This window comes from Notamacropus eugenii, chromosome 1, assembly GCF_028372415.1.
Source record: "Notamacropus eugenii isolate mMacEug1 chromosome 1, mMacEug1.pri_v2, whole genome shotgun sequence".
NCBI lineage: Eukaryota > Metazoa > Chordata > Mammalia > Diprotodontia > Macropodidae > Notamacropus > Notamacropus eugenii.
Window position 1 is genome coordinate 433604235 of NC_092872.1, and position 22237 is coordinate 433626471.

General features: G+C 43.4%; 1 protein-coding gene across 6 annotated transcripts in view; it reads right to left on the bottom strand.

Moving 5' to 3' along the window:
* Nucleotides 1-22237, bottom strand: part of AKNA (AT-hook transcription factor) — a 63573-nt gene that overhangs the window by 38837 nt on the left and 2499 nt on the right. For 2 of the 6 annotated variants that reach the window (XM_072631723.1, XM_072631718.1), the window contains exons 2-3: nt 4355-5661; nt 3569-3643 (exon numbers count right to left, since the gene is read on the bottom strand). In XM_072631723.1, the coding sequence (XP_072487824.1) occupies nt 3569-3643; nt 4355-5661 (1382 nt within the window). Of the gene's footprint in view, nt 1-3568; nt 3644-4354; nt 5662-12834; nt 13017-17445; nt 21013-22237 lie in introns of those variants that run through there. The other 4 variants (XM_072631721.1, XM_072631720.1, XM_072631719.1 and 1 more) reach the window with 4 other exon arrangements.

A 22237-nucleotide genomic window follows, 5' to 3' on the forward strand; every position in this document is an offset into this window, starting at 1 on the left:
CAAGGAAAAGGAAGTGTCTCTCCCTTCCCTCTCTTCTCTTGCCCCTTCCTCCCCACCCCGCCCCACCATGCTGATGTAAAGAATCTGGGAAGTGACTAACAAATTATACAGAAAACAGGGCTCTTCAGCCCCCCAGTCCCCCACGCATTGTCTGGTTCATCAAAAAGAAAGGCTTCACGTGGAAGAGAAAAAAAACACAATGGATTCAAATGAAAAGAATTAAAGCAGGGAGAGGTGGAGGTGTGGGTGAAAGATTTGAGGAGCTCACACATCTGTGTTCCTGAGCAGCTGACTCCTTTTGAAAGAGGGACTCACTAGCAGGTCTGGGCTATGTCCTATGAGCAGAGAGCAGTAAGAAGCCATATAAACTGAGTGCAAATTTGGAACATTTGCAACAGTGGGTTCTCCCCAGGAGCCACATCTGGCATTTGAGAGACTTAGAAAGTTAGAAGGGTCTCTGATACCATAATGAGGAAGACAAGACAACTGATGTGTACATTAGAAAGGCAGTAGCTGTTGCAAATAACCCTAACCAAGGGTGTCAGCCTCTTTTCTTTTCCTTTCTTTCTTTCTTTCTTTCTTTCTTTCTTTCTTCCTTTCTTTCTTTCTTTCTTTCTTTCTTTCTTTCTTTCTTTCTTTCTTTCTTTCTTTCTTTCTTTCTTTCTTTCTTTCTTTCTTTCTTTCTTTCTTTCTTTTTCTTTCTTCCTTCCTTCCTTCCTCCTTTCATTCTCTTTCTTTCTTGCTTTCTTTCTCCTTCCTTTTTTCTTTCCATCCTTTCTTTATTACTTCCTTCTCTTCTCCCTCCTCCTCTTCCTCCTCCTTCTTGTTATCCTCTGTCTCTCTGTCTTTGTCTCTCTCTTACTTCCTCCCCCCCATCACAGGTGCTACTTATCAGCCCAAACACATTTTGATCAACCACAGGAATTCTGACATGCTTCTTTGCCAGTTTGGGCTGGTTCATCTTTCCTAAGGACACTTGGTGACCCTAGCTCCTTGGAGTTCATCCTATGACTACAGACACTGGATTGGCTTAGTTCAATGCAGCTGAAAATTCTTCAGCTTGAAAGGTCCTGCAGTTCAACCTCCCTAGTAGCTGGGCTTACTGAGCCACTACACCCTGACTCTCACCCAGTCTTAGCTTGCTTATAAAAACAAAGTTAGCCCAGACTGCTGGGCTGGTATTTCTAAACAGGCCCTCATACTGCAGAGCTAATTATATTATCAGAAAGAGAGCAAAATGAAACCTTTGTGTGGTTTGAAAAAAAAGTACAGTTTTAGATAGTTACTTCTATGGGCCTTCTCTGTGTGTCTAAGCTTGCGTTTCTATGACATATATCTCTGGAGATTCTCATGCAGTAGACTGCACTACAAGTGACTGGAAGCCTTCAGATACAACATATATGAAAGAGTTTCATGATGGTAACTCTGTCAAAAGGTTCATAGCAGACTGTGGCATCTTTGCGTAGGCCTTCCGGGTTATTCCCTGCTCTCTCAGAGACTGCAAGACCACACATTCATGAATTAATTCTAAAAGCTGGAAATATTGTCATATCATTATAGACACCCTCCTCCTTCATTGCGTGCAGTTTTTCAAGCATAAGACACTGTCATACAGAAGGCACTATATGCATATAAGTTATTCCCACGATTGTTTCCCTTTTTTCCTTCTACGTGGGTCCTTCTTGTTGACTTACTTTCCCTGCATATAGGACAAGACAAGGAGGGAATGTAGAGTCAGAATGGTGGGGAGATGAAGAAATAATAAGAAAGACATGGCTTGGAGAACATTGATTTTTAGTGATACTTGATGTGAGACAGGCCAGAGCTGGAGACAGATGCCAGGGAATTCCTCTTGGTCCTATCCTCAGGACTACTAAACAGGGAGGTTAGACTTCTTTCTCTAATGGAACACTGAACTAGGAAGTTGCAAACAATGTATCCCAAGATCCCCTGGGCCCTCAACTTATGCCATGCTTCCTACTTGCAAACCTCCAAGTTTATAAGGTTCTTTCCCATACATTCTGATCCTCAAAATAGGCAGGACAGCTCTTCTTACCCTCATTAGACAGGATGAAAATAGTCTCCTATGATCCTCAGTTGAGGAAACAGAGACCTGAAGCTTTAAGTGACTGACTCAAGTTAGTTGTAAAGGGCGGAGCAGGAACCCAGGTCTCTGGTGTCATCCTGTAGCAATCTTCCCATGACACTACCTTGGTCCTATGTTGCCTCACCCTCATTCATACAACATTTCAAAGGGCAGGATGCTTTAGAAGCAAAGTAGTACAAGTGGCAGTAAACTGGGAGAAATAGAAAGACAGGTGCTCCTGTTTGGATTCAAGCAATGGATCACATTAAGAGAGATAGGTAAGGGAGAAGTCTGGATTTCAGCTACTCAACGGGCAGAGTACATGGTTTGGAAATAGCAACAGACCCCAGCTCCTGCCTATGTCGGTAGTCCCAAATTAGAGAGAATAGCTGAGGGGATAAAGGCAGGAAGCTGTAAGAGGTTACAACAGAGCTCAGTTTCCTCCCCTTCTAGCTTTAGTTCCTTACCCACAGTGAAGTAAAACCCAGAAAGAGGAAGTGGCAAAATGCAAAATACAAACCTGCACTTGAGAAGGAGATGTGGGGGCAGGGGAAATTTCTGTGGGGATTTGATCAACCTGCCAGTCAATTCCACATAGAATTACAGGATTTCAAGTAGAAGGGACCCTTGCTTTACAGATGATTAAAGCAAGGTCAAGGAAGTTACATGACTTGCCCAGGGTCACACAGGTCCTTAAGCAACTGTGCCAGATTTGAACTGGCTTCTCTGACAACAACTCCTATTCTTACATGCTCATTCTCCAGCCCCAGCTGAGTGACATGAGAGCCTGCTCTTCTGTAGAAAGCCTGCTGTGGTGAGGCATGTGGTGAGATAGTCTAGGTTGCCTCTCCTTTACAAAAAACAAAACAAAACTCAAAACTTCTCTATAAATATAAACTAACCTTATTAATTTTTAATTCATAATTCCCAAAGCACTGTCACTATTGTTGTTTCATCTCAGAGTTCTCAGGACAATTGTGCAACAGGGGGGTGTATAGATATTATTATCCCCATTTACATTCAGAGAAATGAAGTGAGTGAGTTCATGGCAAAGCTGGGATGAGAACCCAGGATAATAATTCGGTGTTCTTTCTAGCACACAGCTGGGTGGTTCAGTGGATAGATTACTAAATTAGGAGTCAGGAAGACCTGAGATCAAATCCATCCTCAGATGACTTAATTGCTATCTGCCTCAGTTTTCTCACATGTAAAATGGGATAATAATGGCACCAGATACTGTGAAAATCAAATGAGATATTCAAAGAGCACTTTGCAAACCTTCAGGTGCTATAGAAATAATGGCCACCATTATACCACACTACCTGCTCAGATTTAGAGGAGCAATGCACTTTCTGAGAGCACACACTGGGCTGACTCTCACTAGGCAGGTCACTTGTCTATCTAAAGAACCGGGGAGGCTACCTCTGCTCAGATCAGCCGTGGTCACTTACAGACACAGTTCTAATGATCTCAGTGCAGTACCTTGGCTCCAAGCCGCAGCTGGTCAATGGTGTTCTCAGCCTCTGCATATTTGGTGAGCAGTTTGTGGTAGTCCTCCTGTGGGGAAAGGCATTATAGTTGGACATCTATTAATCTGGGCACCAAATGGAACAGCCACATGACGTGATCCTGACTCCTATGTCACCTTAGCATGATACTCTCTAATTACACAATGAATAGCAGCCCAAGGCCACGCTAATGGACACTGGCTATGTCCCAATTCTTTAAATTTTATTGTGATTTCATTTGCACAAATTCAAACTTTAGGAACTCCTACTCAGGCAGACTGGCTTCCACTCTGCAATTTACAGTCTCAGATTGCTGACCAGGGCATTGAGAGATGAAGTGACCTGCCCACTGTCACACAGACACAATATGAGTCTAAATCCAGGTCTTTCTGACACAAAGGTCAGCCCTCTAGCCCTCTCAATTAAGAAATAATGCTTTATTCATTCCTCACCATTTGTTTTTCCTTCTGTTGATTTCATTTGTTTAGTGGTTGTAAAATGGGTCCCATGGGAATTAAATGAACACATACCCAAATGGCTGTGATTGGACCCCAAGCCATCAGAATGATCATTAAATGACATGCTCATATCCAATTTATAATGTTTGTATTTATGGAAGGGTAGAGATGGAAAGAGCCTGAAAGGTGCCTTTCTCTCAGTCTCAGACCTTCATGTCAAGGTCAGGCAAGTATGGGGACCCTGGAACTCCTCTGGCAATGAAAATGCCTCCTCGGTGACCAGGGAGCCATGAGTGGCTTACCTGAAGCTGCTGCACCAGCTCAGTTGCCTGCTGAGGGTTCTTGAATTCCTTGGGCACTTTGGCCACAGTGTAGGATGGAAGAGAGGCTTTCTGAGGGGAGTTATCCCCACTGCTGAGAAGCACCTCCCGCACGATCTCAGCTGGGGACTTGTAGATCAGAGGTCTTGTGGAACCTTGGAACTGCCTGGAGTACTTCTTCCCTTTGGGAGGGCGATAACTCTCTTCATCTTTAGGAAACCGTACTTTGGGCTCTACCTTAGAGAAATCAGGCAATGGGTAGTTCAGTTGCCCCCTGCCATACTTGGAGACTTCAGAGGAGGAGTGGGCAGGCATGTTGCCCCCTTTCTTGGGAGCCCTGGATTGGTTCAGCCTCTTTGGGGTGCTACTCTTTGGGGTACTAAAGGGACAGAATGAACCACTGAATTGAGAACGAAGCACTGCACTAGATGTCTTCTTGGACTTTTGAATTTGGTCCAAGGGCTGGTTTCCTCCCCATTGAAAAGGAGAATTGGACTCCTCCCTCCCAAACTTAGAGCCAGGACTAGGGGGCATCTGGGCTTTAGAATTTGACAAGTCCTGAGAGGTTGCAGACCCTGCCAGGTTGACAGATCCCATAAGGCTACCAGGCTTCTCTTCATACGAAGCATCAGAGTTCATTTTGCCATTACCACTTGGGGTATGCTGCATTTCCTCTTGGGACAAAGGGCTTAGGAAGTGGCTCTGGAAGGATTCAGTTGGGATAATTTTTGAGTGGCTATCACCCAAAGATGAAGCTATCTCTGATTCTGATGGGTACTCTGAGCTGTCACCAAACTGACCAATACTCTCAGGCATGCTGTCTACTGATCCTGCAGAACCTCGTCTTGGGTTATGCCTAGTGGGGGCATTGGTGGGGTACTCTGAGTTATCACCAAACCGACCAATACTCTCAGTCATGCTCTCTGCTGATCCCGCAGAACTCGGTCTCAGGTTATGCCCAGTGGGGGCTTTGATGCGGTACAGGCTGATATCAGATTGGCCTGAGAGTCTGTCCTCCTCTTGGCCATAATTCGACCCTTTGGATCCACCCTGAGTCTCTCCCAGACTTGTGGGGCTGATGCTGCAGTCAGAGCTGAACCGACGCTTATATACATGCTGTGGGCAGCCTTTACTAGGGCACTCAGTTCTCTGCGATTCTAGGAAATCCCTGCTGGCTCTGTAAAATCCATCCTCAGCCATGTCCTGCGGATGATCTTGCCGAGGAGACCCATAAAGAGAACAGGTGGAATTTCCTTGGCTCTCTAGATCCTCCAGTTCATTTTCATCATCTGGAATAACAGTAAGATGTGCATTATCAGAGCACTTCAAGATTTACAAAATGTTTCCCTTACAAAGGCCCTGTGATAAATATTATTATTCCCATTTTGCAGATGAGAAAACTGAGTCAGAGAAAGAGGTTAAGGGTCTTTCCCTGACTTATAAGTAAGTGGTATTAGAGCCAGGACATGAACAGAGGTCTTCTTATCCCAAGTCCAGTGTTACAACTAAATCACCCTGCTGCACTGGGCCTATGTTTCCTCCTCCAGAAAGTAAAATAATAATATAACATATAATCATACAACAAGATACTCTTGCTGAATGGCTATAGACCACCAAAAGTAGAGGAGACCTAAGATTTCAATGCATCTAAGTCCCTCATTTTAAAGAGAAGGAAATGAAACCCAGGAAGAAGTGACTTGCCTACAGGTTACATAGCTATTTAGTTAAAGAGTCAAGAGGTTGCACCTTTCAGGTAAGGAAGCTAATGGCACTAAACTGGTCATATTTGGTGTAATGATAAAGGAGGACCAGAAAGGGAGCATGTTGGGCAGGGGAGGTCACTTGGGTCTTTTTATTTCAACACTGTCCCTCTAGGCTTGGGAGGGGTCACATGACTTTTCTTCTCAGCACCCTTCCTTCAGGGGAGACATAATTAAAGAAATGTTAATATCTACAAGGATACCTACTTCAAGCAAAATTCAATATATGAACATTTTTTTTTTACCTAATAACAATAAGTGATTTTATTTTTTTACCATGCTTTAAAGTTTATAAATGCTTAACATATGCTATTTCATTTGAGGCTTCTATCACCCAGGGTTGTGTTGGAACCAGTTTGTATTGACTCACAAAAGCTGATTGTTAAACTTTTAGTATGAAAACTTATACCTTGGAAATTAGCAAATGCTACAAATCAGGTCTGACTTATTGGTTTGTTGATTGTCTAGACTTAAGAAAGTGATGGAGAAGATGTTAATAATGCAAATTAAACTTTAAATTGTGTTGCACACATTTTTTGGAGAGCCTGTTGTTAAATATGTGTCAGCATACTTCTGCCAACACTTCACTGAGGTAGGTACTGCAGATGTAATATTCCCAACAGGCTCAGAGAAATTAAGTGATTTGCCTGGGATCACACAGTTAGTGTCAGAGGAAGTATTTAAACCCAAGTCGTCTTGATTCTAAGCCCATAGATGACTCATTCAGGGACCTTTAAGGAATCCTATTGTTAAACACCATTCCTAGGGATATGGGGCAATGGCAACTGGGTGGAAGAAGTCTTCACTTACAGAATAGTCACTGGCATAGCTTTCTCCTTACAGTAAATAAAGTAAAACCCCTAACTACCTAAAAGAAAAAGAATATTTTAAGTGGAAAATTTTTTCACTAAATCTTGCAACATAAGGACAAGAGATATGAGATTTGGATAGGGATAGCATAGGAAATAGGTACTGGAGCTATGATTTTCCTGGTATAGGGAACTCTCAAGTAAGGAAACTCCTTCTACTAATTCAAGCTGGCACTCTCTTTCTGCAAGTTATCTTAGAGAGCCGTCTAGAACACTAAGAGATTAGGTGATTTGCCTGGGGTCACAAAACTTGCATGTGCTAGAGGTAGGATTTAAATGTATGTCTTCCAGGCTCCAAGGTCAGTTTTCTATTATGCCACCCAGAAACATGAGTTAGGTAAATCTTGGGCAAACAAAAGGCAGTCCTAGTTAATCCAGTAAGAAGTAAATATTTAGAACTCAAATATATCAATTCAGTTCAACAAATATTTATCAAATGTGAAGCAAAAAATATTTATCAAATGTGCAGGATACCTGCCCATATACAAGGCCATAGAAGCCTGGGAGATAGTCAACATGCCCTCTCTCTCTCAAAGAGCTTCCATCCTTCTGCAGGGGATATGATATATGCAGAGAAGTAAATACAAAGTAGAAATGGGAGACAGCTGGGTATAGTGGACAGAGTTGGCCTAGGAGTAATGATGAACCGAGTTCAAGATCTACCTTAGACATAAGCTGGCTGTGCTACCCTGGGCAAGTTATTTAATCTCTTGGTGTCCTAAGCAATTCTTTATATATTGCAAAAAGAGTAGCTAGTCTACATTGGTAGAAGGAGCTCCTTATCTCAATGATCCCAGGTCTGGACCAAAAACGAAAGTGATTTCAGGAGGGGGAGCACCCACAAAGAATGACCTTGGAGAGGAGGCAGTCTTTTGAACTGTGCTTTTCCACCACACAAGAAGTAGAATTATAAAATGTTAGTGCTAGAAGAGACCCAAGGATGTAGAAGTATGAAATATTAGACCTGGAATGAGCCTTCAGAATCTTCTCATTGGGTATTTCCCAACCCAAGCTATAACCTGAATAGCAAAATGTTTAAATTCTGTACTGGAGACCCTTCCACCTTTCTCAGCCCTAGGTGAATGACTTGGAACAGCTTAAGAGACTGGAAGCAATCAAGAAGAAGGTCATGGTGGGCATGGTAGGACAAGAGAGGTCAAAGTAATACTTTTTAAAAAAAATTCAGTGATTTTAAGAATTAAGGATTTTTGAGAACAAAAAGTCTTGTGTACCCATACAAATGTGTCCTCATCATAATAATAACTAATTTATATAACACTTTTATATTTTAGGTTTGCAAAACACTTTATATAATCTCATTTGATCTTCACCACAATCCCAAGGTAGGTGTTATGATTAGCTCCATTTTGCAGATGAGGAAACTGAGACTGAGAGAGGTTAAGTGACTTAGCCCGGGGTACACAGGGAGTATGTGTCTGAGGTGTAAGTGGAATCTCAGGTGTTCCTGATTCCACAGACAACTATTTTTCCACTATACCATTCCCATGGCCATCATGGACTTGGACCAATTCATGGAATTAGAAGCTTAAGAAACCTGCTGTGGCCTAAACTCCTTATTTTACAGGTGAGAAAACTAGAGCAGGGAAGGCGTCCATCTACCCATGGTTCCAAGATGGCAAACCTGGCATTAGAATGTAGACTTCAGGGGTGGGGAACCTGCAGCCTCAAGGCCACATGTGGCCCTTTAGGTCCTTGGGTGCAGTCTGTTGACTGAGTCCAAATTTTACAGAACAAATCCTTTTATTTAGGGTATTTGTTCTGTGAAGTGTGAATTCAGTCAAAGACTCGTAACTCCCAGGATCTTTCCCTTACAGTATGCTCCTTTTTAAAACTCCCCAAAGAATAAAATGAATAAGAGAAAAAGTGAGAAGAAGGTGAGTTGAGAGGAAGAAAGTGAATGATGAAGGGGAGTAAATATGAGACTGAACCTAAGCAGCTCAAGGGCCTCACACTTTCCTGGGCCACTCTTCTTCCTGCCAGGTAGGCTCTCCTTGGCATCAGCTCTTCCCTCATGGAGTCAGGCTGAAAATGATCACAGGAGGCAGCTGCAAGTGTGGATCAGTTCCCAGGACTGACTTTATCACTCTTCACTCAGAGCAGCTGGAGACACAGACTCTACTGTCACGGGCCATGACATCAGGCGGGAGTATTCAGTGGCCAAATGGCTTTTATTCCATGGCTTTCAGACTGGGTGGAAGGCAGTGTTGGAGAGTTCCAGGCAGGAATCCTAACTGATACAACCTCTGCTCCAAAGATCGAACTACTTAATTCCCCATCCCAGTCCACAGAGCACTGAAAACAGAAGGGAACTTAGGGATCAGCTTGTCCAGTGGTTTTCAAAATGCACTGAAGGAACCCTGAAACTCTCTAAGACCCTTTCAGGGGGTCCTCAAGGTCACAACTATTTTCATAACAATAACATGCTTTCATTTCTAATTTGGTAACTATGGATAGATAGAACCACACAAACAAAAGTTCTTTGGGGAGGGGGGTCCCTCAATAATCTTTAAGGGTATGAGTCCTGAGACCAAAAAGTTTGAGAACTGCTGCCTACACTAATTGTTTTACTTTATCGATAGGGAGAAACCACCTGAGAAGAGAGGTGAGTTTTCCACTTTTGCATGGTGCATTAGCCTCAGACCAGGGGACTTGGGGTCATGAACCCCATTTTTCTGACTCCCAGCCCAGTATTCTTCCACAATGCTTCCAGATGTACCTTTTTCCAGATGTGCCTTTAATGAGGGAATCTCTAAGATATTAAGGAGTAAAATGGGGTCAGGGAAGAGAAAGACCTTGAGAGTTACTGTATCCAGGGAAGAAAGAGTTAAGTCTGTAGCTAGAGTAGAGAGCTAAGATCTCAGATTCAGAGCCTGAAGACATCTCAAACGTCACCATTTCCTCATTTTATAGATGAGGAAACTGAGACCCAAAAGGTATAAATAATTTGTCCATAAGTAGTAAGTATCAGAGCCAGGATTCAGACCCAGGTCCTTTGATTCCAAATCCAGCTCTCCTTCCAGGGCACCTCCCTGCCAGTGTGAAGCCCAGCAGGTCTCTGTCATTTAGCGTTTTCTGGTATCTGCAGTATTTAGCACAGTGTCTGGCACATAGTAAGTTCTTCTAAAGGCTTGCTGACAGTTGGCCTGGCAGTCTGCCTATTGCCCAAGTCACACACTAGCTTCTCAGGCCCTACAGCTCCCTGGAGACCCCTTTTTCTCCAGAAATAGTTGCACACTGGCTTTTCTCAACTCCTATAATCGTGGGCCCTGCCCAGCCTTCAAGTACCCATAAGGCTGAATAAATTCAAGTGTTCTCTCTGAGAAGGTCTAGAGCTGGGGTGGGAAACCTGCTGCCTAGAGCCCACATGTAGCCCTCTAGGTCCTCAAGTGTGGCCCTTTGACTGAATTGGCTTTCCCTTAATAAAAAGATTTGTTCCATAAAACTTGAACTCCGTAAGGCCTCACCCAAAGACCTAGAAGGCCACATGTGGCCTTGAAGTCACAGATTCCCCACCCCAGTGCCTAGAGCATCAAATTGGCCCAGCATCTTAGCATGGGTGTGGCTAACAGGAGCAGTCACTCTGCAAAGACTTAGGTGAGTACTTTTCTCCCTATTAAAAAAATAAAAAGTGTTAGATGGAGGGGCCTCAGGAGGCCAACTAGAGAGTAAGGTTTTTTGTTGTTTTTTTCAGTGTGGTTTCTCAGTTACCATCCACCAATCACAAGGGCCCAGGAGTGTAAAAAGGGGAACTTCCTGTCACTTGGGATGAGTCACCCGGGGGCAGAAATCTCACTTTGACTACAGGGAGTACAGCATCAGTTATCTGTGGTCACCCTCTCATTTACAGAGTTTTATAAGTCCCCAGGGAACACATCTGTCTCAAGACACTGGTATGACCTGCCCTTTACACATTCATTGGTACCTCATCAACCAAGACCTTTGGCACCACAGACATATGGCCCTCACATATTACCATGATGAAGACATGGGGTTTCTATTACCTGCCTAGGCTACCCTCATCTCTTCTAGCTATCTGTAAAGTACAGCTGCTCAGGTCTCCCATTGAGGGAAAATACTCTTTTTCTTTCGTAACTCTGTGCTTCTTACTTCTCCTTAGAGTATAATAATTTTATATATATACATATATATATATTTGGATATAAAGGATCATTTTCAGAAAAAATTTCATATCTATTATCTCATTTGATCCTCAAAACCTTTGTGAAAGCCAACTCAAGGTTCAAAACTGGGGTCTGGCCCTTAGAAGCTGTGTGACCTTGGATGGATAATTTTATCCCCCTGGGCTACCATTTCCTCATCTATAAAATAAGGGAGTTGAACCATGTGATCTGTAAGGTCCTATCTAGCTCTAAATCCTCCCTGAAAAAGGGTTATTAGTCCCACTTGATAGATGAGGAAAGTGAGACTCAGAGAATTAAAGTGACTGTCCAAGGTCACACAGGTAGTAAGTGGTAAAGCCAGGACTAGAACCCAGGACTCTTGACTCCTAATTAGCAAATCTTCAACCACATTAGCTGGTACCTGAGTCATTTTGACTCCTAGAGGACAAAGAGTAGAGATTCAACAATAAATACTTTTATAAGTCACCCACTGCCCAATAACAAACACACAGTCATCTCTATACAAGAGATACCACACTCAAGGGCCATACTCTTCACTACAAGACTTTTATAAGACCAAATGAGCACCCAAGAAACGCTAGACTTTCTACCCAATCCCATGAGCTTCCCACACAATAAAGGAAACTAAGAATTCAGTAAACCCTGAGTCCCAACACCACTGTGCCCAAACTCATTCAGCTCACTAACCCAAAGATACTGTAGAGATCTACAGAAGAAATCCCCTATGCACATAACTTCCCACTTCACCCAAAGAAAACTGTGTCACAGTTGGGGAAAGATCACCCTGATGGTGGAGAATACAATGACATAGCAGGGAAAAGGTCATGAGAAATCTGGTTTTCAGTTGGGGTGAGGGTGGGGGAGGCCAAATTACAAGGTAAAGGATACAAGAATCCTGGAAAAGGGCTTTAGGGTAGGTACCTTCCCTCCTACCCCACCCCTCCAAATTCCTACCATCGGTCCTGCTCTGACTCAGCTAAGTCAAAGTAGTTTCACTTGAAATGGGAAGAAATGGCGCTGCCCACTTCTCTTCTCCCTTGGGTTCAGGAGGCTCAAACCAAGAGAAGTCAATGGGGCCAAAGCAGACTCAGAATGGAAACCCAGGACTCAATCTCAAGAAGTCTCAAGCCATGGCCCTTCTAACTGACTGAGGGGCTGAGTCAGACCTGCTCCAGCCTCTGCCTCTTGGGTCAGAGGGTACATGCTGACGCCAGAGCTCATCTGCCAAGTTTAGCTATAGCTCTGCTGTGAGTTAGCTTCTCCTGAATCACAAACACTTCACCCTGGCCCAACCCCACTGGTCCACCCTTCCAGCTAGGACACTGTAGTCTCATGACTACAACCCGCCTGGCTGCATCCCCATTAGCTGAACTGCCTACTCTCTGGATGCTGATGTAACCCCAAGAAATTTCTAGCCCTTCTCGAATTCCTTCCAGGAGCTCAACAACTCCCACCACTAGCGTATGCACTGGTAGGAAGGGGGGGAGGAGGGGCAGCCCATGGAGACGAAGGGTTACACATATTGATCACCCGGTTGCTATATACTTCCCGACCTACGGTCTTCCTTCAGAGACTAGCTCCACTTCTCCCCCTGTTCTTTCAGAGGTTTTGTGATTCAACCAGCCGAAAGGACTGCACTCCTCCACTCCCCCGCCCCGCTCCGTGCTCACCACTTTCTGTCCAGCACAGACCTGAGGACTCCCGAGTCGGATCAGGGTCTCAGGAGACTTCGGCTTTTCTTTGTTCTAACTTGCTCTGCCTCCCTCCCTCCATCTCTCCCGGGTTCCCTGGCACACTTCCAGGTCGTTTTGTCAGCAAAGCAAAGGAGCCCTCACAGACCCACATCTCTGCCCCTCAACCCCTTCCCCGCCCCCTGCCTTTTTTTCACAAGCTGAGCAGGAAGCGCACAGGCAGATTTCCTACAAGTTTTCGTCAGACAGCGAGAAGGGTGTCTCTGTGTGTGTATGAGCGAGCGACTTAGAGATCTTAACCCCTTAGAGACCTTCTTTGGGTCTCTCACCGGCTAGAAAAAGAATCAGAGCAGTATAGCACATTAGCTCTGAAAAGGACCTTAGAACATCAGAATGTTAGAGCATAAAAAAACAGAATGTTGGAGCTGGAGGGGCCCTTGGAGACCAATCTAGCGCAAACCCCTCATTTTACAGATGGGCAAATAGACATAGGAGAGAGGGGAAGTGACTCTGCTTAAGGTTGCACACCAAGTGGGCAGAGCTGGAAGGTAATGTGGTGGTAGTAGAAAAACACTGAAAATTTGGAGTCAGAGGAGCTGAGTTCACATTCTGACTCCTATTTAACTACCTGTGTGACCTTAGACAAGCCACTTTCCCTCTCTGGGCAGGTTTTCCATTTCCCTACTTGTAAAATGATGAGTTTTGATTCAAGGATGTCTAGAGTATAATTCCGGATTCTATAATCCTATCTGTAAGGATCTCAAAGCCCAGGGCTCTTTCCATTATACCAGGATACATCCCCAATAGGATCTACATAATATGGAAGTAATAAAATGCAATACATAGAGGTAGCAGGATATAGTGGAAAGAAGGCAGACTTTGAAGTTGGGAAGTCCTGGGTTCAGATACCTGGACAAGTCACTTAACCTTTGGATTCCCCAGGCAACTAAGACCATGAGTTGCAAATGAATTGGCAACATGAACTAGAAAAAGGAGTTTCTATATCGAGTTCTCCAACACGGTTGAAATGAAAGGTTCCTATTTGTATAAAAATATGTCTAGCAGTTCTTCTTGTGGTAAAAAAAAAAAAAAAAGAATTGGAAATTGAGGGGATGCCAATCAATGGAGCAATGGCTTATTAGAGTGTGGTATATGCTTGTGATAGAAAAGAATTGTGTTATAAGAAATGATAAACAAGATGGTTTCCGAAAAACCTGGAAAGACTAATATGAACTGATACAGAGTGAAATGAGAAGAACTAGGAGAAGATTGTACACAGTAACAGCCACATTGTAACGATGATTTGACTGTGAAAGATTTAGCTACTCTGATGCTATCCACCTCCAAGAAAGAGAAGTGATAAACTCTGAGAGCAGATTGAAGCATATTTTTGTTGCTTTATTTCTTTGGAGGGATTCAGGGGTGTGTTTTCTTTTGCAACATGGCTAATATGGAAACATGTTTTGCATGATTTCACATGTATAATTAATATCATATTGCTTGCTGTTTAAAGGGGTAGAGGAGGGGCAGGAAGGAAAGAATTTGGAACTCAAAATTTTTTAAAATGAATGTTGAAAATTTTTTGCACATAATTGGGAAACATTTAATGAAATAAATATATATTTAAAATAAAGAAATCATAGGACCTGACTTCTTACCCAATAACAACAAAAACTACAGTTCTACCCATTCTTCCTCATCCCCAACTCATTCTATGGCTATAAAGGGACTCCACTTTAAAGCTTTAATTTAGAGTTCCCACAGTCTTTTAATTAAAAACATTCTAGAGCTTTGCTAGTCCAAGAGTTGGGCTGAGGTGGGAGTAGGGGTGGGGATGGAGAAAAAGAGGAAAGAACTTCCCTGACCCCTTCATTAAGACTACAGAGGTATTTTTCTCAAACCTGGAGGAAGAAAGGATGAACCTCTTTGCAGCTTCCTTGCCCCTCGTTGATGCACAATCCTGTTCTGCACCATCAGCTAAACATTCTCTAGGTATTTTAGCTATGCTGAGCTCAGAATAATGGGGCTCAGCAACATGAGTTGTTATGCATCCTTGGGATAAGTATGAGCATAATCTATAGATTTGTATCCATGTGTGAATTGTCTTCTCTCTCCCATTACTAATTCTTTCCCTGCCCACCCATCTCCCCTACATTGTCGCCTTCCAACAGGCCAAAGGCAGAGACCCAGAGCTGGAAGTGACTTTATAGGCCATCTCATTTGACACTTTCATTTTCCAGATGATGAAATTGAGGCCCAGGGAGGGCAAGTGATGTGCCCAAGGTCACACAGTCAGTAAGTGCCAAAGGTAGGATTTGAACCCAAGTCCTCTTACTCCAGAGACCCTTTTCACTGTATCATGCTTCCTCCTAGCCAGCTGAAGCATTGGGGTTCCAGCTCCTTGGTGTCTGCTTTGTCTTCATTTGCCAGTCAGCTCCAGCCAGCCTTGCCATTGTGCTTTCCTCCATGCTCCGTGCTTGTCTTCCTTAGCCTCCTCCAGGGAAAATATTTCCCCATCTAAGCAGTCCCTTCATCCCCACCTCCTCAGGACAGAAGGCCCAGCTGTATACAGCTAGCACCTCAGGGCCCGTGGGTGCTGTTCAGGCCTGCTGAAATACCTCCTGCACGTGGAATTCAATTGGATAAATATTTATTAAGTGCCTATTACGTGCCAGGCACTGGGGATACACAAAGAGGCCAAAGGCAGTCCCTGTCCTGGAGTAGTGTGCAGTCCAATGGGAGGCACTGGCATGCAAACAAAAATATGCAAAGCAAGCCAGAATCAGGACAAATAGCTTAACAGAGGGAAGGCACTGGAATCCTATAGGTGGTGGGCTTTGGATGCTGTTTGTCCTTCATTCTGAGATAGGACCATGGCATCAAGGAGGTGAGGTCATGACTTGCAAGTGAATTGAATTTAAGTGAGGAAGGGCTGTGCAAAGTCACCAGCCTTCACTTCAGGACTTAAAGGATACCAGGGTGGACATTCCATTCAGCACTGCCTGAAGGAGCATTTGCTATGGGCGTGATCTCACGCCAGGGACTGAAGGAGGTACAGGAGTGAATAAGACAAGATCTCTGAAGCCTGTTAGTCCAAGAGCTGGGCTGGGTGAGGGTAATGGATAGGGCTCATGAAGAACAAGACAGAACTTCCATGACTCCTTCATGGGGATCAGACAGGTTCTACTCAGAGATAGAAAGCATCTTCCTGCAGTTTCCTTGCCCCCAGTTGACCCATAATCCTGTTCTACACCACCAGCTAAAACATTCTCTATGTATTTCAGCTATTTTGAGCCTAGAATAACAGAGTTCAGCATCATGAGTTGTTGTGCACCTCATGGGACTTTTCAGTTTACAAAACTCAGGTCCCCTAGCTCTGAATTGTGAGTTCTATGATCTCACATTGTCCTCCTGTAAGCATGTGGCCCAGTGGTAAGATCACAGATGGTCTCAGAATTCAGGAACCTAGTTCAAGTCTACCTCTGATTAGTGTGATCCTTCTTGAGTCTCAATTCTCTAAGTTATCAGGAAAATGGGAATAATTTTCAGCCTCAGAAACTCACTAGCTGTGTGACCCCAGCAAGTCACTTAACCTCTGTTTGCCTCAGTTTCCTTATCTATAAAATGGGGATAATGATAGCACCTACTTTAAAGGGTTATTGTGAAGATCAAATGATGTAATGACATTAAAGCACTTTGCACAGTGCCTGGCACATAGTAAGGACTATATAAATGCTGGCTATTATTAATCTTATTATTATTACCTACTTGAAAAGCAATATGGTATAGTATACAGAAGATCTGCCCTGGAGTCAGGAAGGCCATAGCTTTAGTCCCTCCTCTGATATACTAACTGTGTTGGCCCTGAGCAAGTCCTATGACCTCTCAGTGCTCTGGGCAACCCTCAGAGACTCTAAATTACAAATGCTGTGCTCTGTCTTGCTGGAGGGAGCTTCTACACTGGATCTACACCTATCTAGATCAAAAAGATAAAGAAATAGTTGCACTATCTCTGTCACAAGGTTGGTGAGAGGAACAGGTGTTCTGCAAACCATTGTCATTGTTATGGGTGGAGGCATGGGGGGATAGCTGCTTATTCCATGTAGCAGAGCAGATGAGCCTGGCTTCTGTTGGCCACACAGGTGTGATGCAAAACAGCAAGGGCAGAGGAGAAGTAAACCTATCATTACCCGGCAGAGTCCTTTCCCCCTCCTCTTCCCCAGCCCTACAGTGGGGTTTCCTTTGGCACTAATGATCCTCAGATTCCCTCCAGTGACTTGGGCACTGCTGGGGCTATTGTGTTCTGGGCGTATCATGGCCTGACATTTCCATGAGGGGGTGATTAAAGAAAGCAGCGCTCTGCAATTAGTGATACAAGGATTACAATTGTGGAGCCCTAGCAGCCATTGAAAGTCTCTGAATGAACCAGAGAGCATCTGGAGGGGGTAGGGGGAGGCTGCTAGGCCTGAAGGGGACAGCTGCCTCTCCAGAGACATTGCCAGGACCAGTTAGGATGCTTAGCTGTGGGGAAATGGCGGCTGGCTTTGCAAGATGAGCCCGCCAATGTTCTTGCCCAGCTTTTTCATTTACCTTGGCTGACTGAAGTACTAAGAGTCCAGCAACTCTTCTGGCATGGTGTCCCTCAGACCTCTAACCCACTTCCTCTTTGTCTCAGCAATATCACCAGTTTAGCATCTAGGAAATAAGCGTGGGTAGGGAACAGGCTCAACCTCAGCAAGATGTTACTTTCTGATATCAGCTCACCCCCACCCCAGGTAGCATGGTCTAGTGAGGAACATAGTAGGCCTGAAGTTAAGAAAGACCTGGGTTCAAATCCCTGCCCAGACAATTATTACCACTGAGACCCATGGTGAGTGTGGTAACCTCTTTGAGACTCAGTGTGCTTATCAGCAAGATGGGGAAAAGGCCACTTGCGAGACCAATCTTGCAAGACTTTTTGTGAAGAAAAATGCTTTGAATTTAAGTTCTATATAAATGGTAGTTGCTATTAGAATATTGCCTGTGAAATCAAATGCCACATCTGTGTGACCTTGGGTAAGTCACTTATCTTTTCTAGACTCAATTGTAAAATGATGGAGTTGGATAACATGGCCCCTTTCAGTTCTAAATTTATGATGCTGTGAGCCTATGATTTTTATTACCCTGTGGTAATATTTTTCATGCCTATTACTTCTACTACCCAAAACACATACATAGACTCTAATGCCTGGTCTCCTAGCCTCTGTCTTTAGAAATCATCCCTTGATGATAAATAAGTTAAGATACCCTTGTAGGCAGGTTCAAAGATTTTAACCCTAGCCTACAAAATTGGTATTGGTCTCACCAATACCTCCATTGACCAGTCTTTCTACCATTAATGAGTAGCAATGCAGCCCCATCTTCAACCTATCCTCTTTCCCACTTTCTAGATCTCTAGCATAAAATACAAACTTCTGGTATTGTATCCAAGAAAATACAGACAAGAGATAAGGTATTTATTTTTTGACTCCTATATTCACTATCCAATTTCCTTCAGGAAGAACCTGGATTTCTAATTTTTTTTGACTAGGGAAAAAATGCTGCTCTTTGACTCATCGGCTTAATCACTGAAAGGATGTTGCCTCAGTCAGACTGAGACCTGCTTACGACCTTAGCTTAAAAAGGCCAACGTTTCCCACTGTATCCAGGGCCATCTCCAGTCATCCTGATGCATATCTGGCCAGTGGACTCAGATGGCTCCAGAAAAGAAAATGAGGCTGGTGACTGCACAGCCCTCCCTCATTTAAATCCAATTCCTTTGCATGTTATGGCATCACCTCCCTGATCTCATGGTCCTCTTTGAGAACAAAGGGCAAACCACAACAAAAGCAATTTTCCAGAGCCAAATTTAACTTCTCTTTTACATAAGACCTTGGAAAGGACCTCAGGGAATCCAGTTCAAACCGCACCTGAACAGAAGAAATCCCTTCCATGAGACCCCAACGGTGATCATCCAGTCCCTACTGAGAAAATCGAGATTTTCATCTGTGAAATGGGTGGGTAAGAGTTCTGTTGAGTGTTTGCCAAAGTCATCTAGAAAGCCAATGGCAGCCAAAGATTCAGACCTACACCTACTGCCTTCGAGGCCAGTGTTGGGTCTATTAATCTATGACATCTCCTGAGATACAGCACTAGTCACATGCAGGCAAGCAAGGATGTGAAATATATCATCATCTCTTCCAAATTCTGGGAAAAGGCAATAACACAGAAATTTTAATTCTACTTGCTTAATCATATGGTGGGTGAATTTCCCTCAGAGAAACTGCCATCCTTGTCCTTCATTCCCTCCCTTGGTAATGGTGCTAGACACAAAGGGACCTGTCAGCCAGATATATTCTTGCTTTGGTTCCATGCCCTAGCGCCTCCCTCTGCACATGTCCTGAGTATAGATGAATAGTTTCTTTTATCTTCCAACATTGGGCTGGTCTCTGGCAGGAGTCCAGGTGGCTGCCCTAAGCAACATCGTTAAAGATGCTATCAGGCTTCATCCCTGAGATCCCAGGGCATCCAATTTGGCAACAGAGCCTTAGGTTTGGCTCAAGGTTGCCAAAGACACCTGTAATGGAGAATGGTACTCACCCTGAGAACGTTCAGGAAGGCCAGGGATGTAGCTACCTGCCCAGGAGTTCTTTCCTACATTGTCTCCTCCACTGACCCCACCCTAGTCTTTATTACTTCACATTTGGACTACTACAATAGACTCTTAAGCTTTCTCCTCATTCTCTACTAGCTCCCTCTTCAGTCTATCATGTACAGGCGACCAGGTTCATTGTCCTAAAACATAACTATCATCCTGTGATTTCTGTGCTCAAAAACCTTTCAGGGGTAGGCTGCCCATAGCCCACAGGTTTAAAAAGTCCCTGCTCCCTAATTTGGCATTTCTAAGAGCACTGATGACTGTGAAAAAGAGCACTGGACCCTCAAATAAGCAGGATTCCTGCAACCGTGATTGAGTCAGGGTGCCAGTTGGGCCAAGTTTTACAAAATGAAAGGATGATAAAGAGACTAGAAGAATAAACCGGGGTCCCTTGAAAGTACCAGAGTTAACTGTGTCTCCCTCTCTATCTTCCTCACAAAAGTAGGATTTCCCTTGATGGTCCTCTCTGACCTTGCTTTATGCTCCTCATAACCCCTTTCCAAACCACACTCAAGGTAGCACATCTTAAATGCCTGATCTGGAGAGTTGGAAATAGTCTCTTTTTTCCCTCTTCAATGGATCAGTTTTGGCTCATTTTGCAGACAACTGAATTGCCTTTCAGTTCTAACTTCCTTTGATTTCTATGTCATCAATGGTCTTAGTAGCTATTTCCAGCTTTACAGGATGTCCGAGTTGGAGGAGACCTCAGGAGATATCAAGTCGACACTATGCCTCAACAGAAAAAAATCCATTTGACAATCATTTTATCATACTTTCTTTCTTCCAAGCTTGGAACCATCATACCAAAAGCTTATATATTTAAGCCAGTCACTCAAATGCAATAGTACTACTCTGGAAGAAATTTTGAATGTGAAGAATTCAGAGAAGTATAGGAAGCAGGCTCACTTAGCTGAACAGATGCACAACAAAGGAAGCAGAAGCAGAAAAACAACATACACAATGATTACCACAATGCAAATGGAAGGAACAACAAATATACGGAAAATAAACATTGTATAATTATTATGACCTAGGTTGGCTCTGTAGAAGAGATAATAAAATGCAACTTTCTCCTCTGCCAAGATGAGGAATTATGGGTGATGAACCCTACTGATACCAGTGGATTTCAAAGTGTGATTCAGGACTATTTGTGTGTCCCTGAGGCTTTTTTAGTGAGTTGGCATGTTCAAAATTATTTTCATAATAATACTAAGACATCTTGGTTTCTAACAATAAATATCAATAGATATTACCCACCTATACAAAAGCTTTTTGGAGGGGAGGGTTCCTCACTAATTTTTAAGAGTATAAAAGGGGTCCTAAGACCAAAAAGTTTGAGAACTGCTAAGCTATTCTGTCATACTTGGTTGATATCTTGGTTAGCTTTGCTGAAATGTCCCTCCCCTCCTTTCTCACTTACTCATTCATTGCTATAAGGTGTGGCTTGCTGGAAATGGGAGATGAAATAATAGGTAAGAATGAAAGATATCAATAAAAAAAATTTAAGTATTAAAGTTTTAATACTTAATAGTATTAGTAATACTTAATAGTTAAAGTTTTAAATAAGCATCTCCTTCAGCATCAAACCAGCACAAGCACTGTACAACCTAATGAAATAGAAGGAATGTTGGACCTGAAGTCAAGAGAGATGGGTTCAGATCCCTGCTCTGACACCCACCAGCTATGTGATCATTGACAAGTCATTTAACCTCTATGACCTTCCATTTCCTCATCTATAAACTAGAAATAATACTTGCAAGAACTACTTTGTGGGGTCATTGTAAGAAAAGTGCTTTTTGAACCTAAAAAATGCTTGATTTAAATGTGAACTTAAGGTAGATTGCCTGCCCTCACACTAGAGTCAGGTACTTTAAGCCAGCCCCCCAGTCTCTGTATGGCATGCATTTGGTCCCACCTTACCTGTCCAATCACTCTTTCACTAATTTCCTTGAAGATAACCACCTTTGTAAGCTTCCTAAACATCTGTAAAATGAGGGGTGTAAGCCTAGATGGTCTTTATGGTTCCTCTAAGTTCTAATCATCAAAAAGCTTGTTTTACTCAGTCCTCACACCTGTGAGGTGATTAGGGAGTATTTATGTCCCTTTTATCACAGGATATTGAGGCTCATAGACACTATATTATTTGACTGAGGTCACCTGGCTGGGTTTAGTGTCTGAAGGAGGACCAGGTCTATGATGCCCAGCTATGGGCTGGGAGGCTATTCAAAACATTTCACCCCATGGTCACTCCAAGATCAGTGTTTTGGAGATGTAAAGGGGAGACTGTATCAGAAAGAAGGGCTAGGGCCAATCAAGAAAGAAATAGGATCATAGAATGGAAAGAACTCAACTGTGAAGTCAGAAGATATGAGTTCAAATACTCAAATCCTGATGCTTCCAACCTGGGGGATCTTGGACAAATCACTTAACCTCCCTGGGCTTCACTTTCCCTTGGACTTACAGTGGGAAACCTGCAGTCTCGAGGCCACATGTGGACTTCTAGGTCCTTGGTTATGGCCTTTTGATTAAGTTCAAGTTTAACAGAACAAATCCTTCTGTTAAGGAGATTTGTTCTGTGAAGTCTGGATTCAGTCAAAGGGCTGCACTTGAGGTTTCCCCTCCCTGGAGCCTAGGTAAACTCCGAGGTCCCATCCACATCTAAACTGATGCTCCTATAATAACAGCTAATGAGTATAATGACAGTGC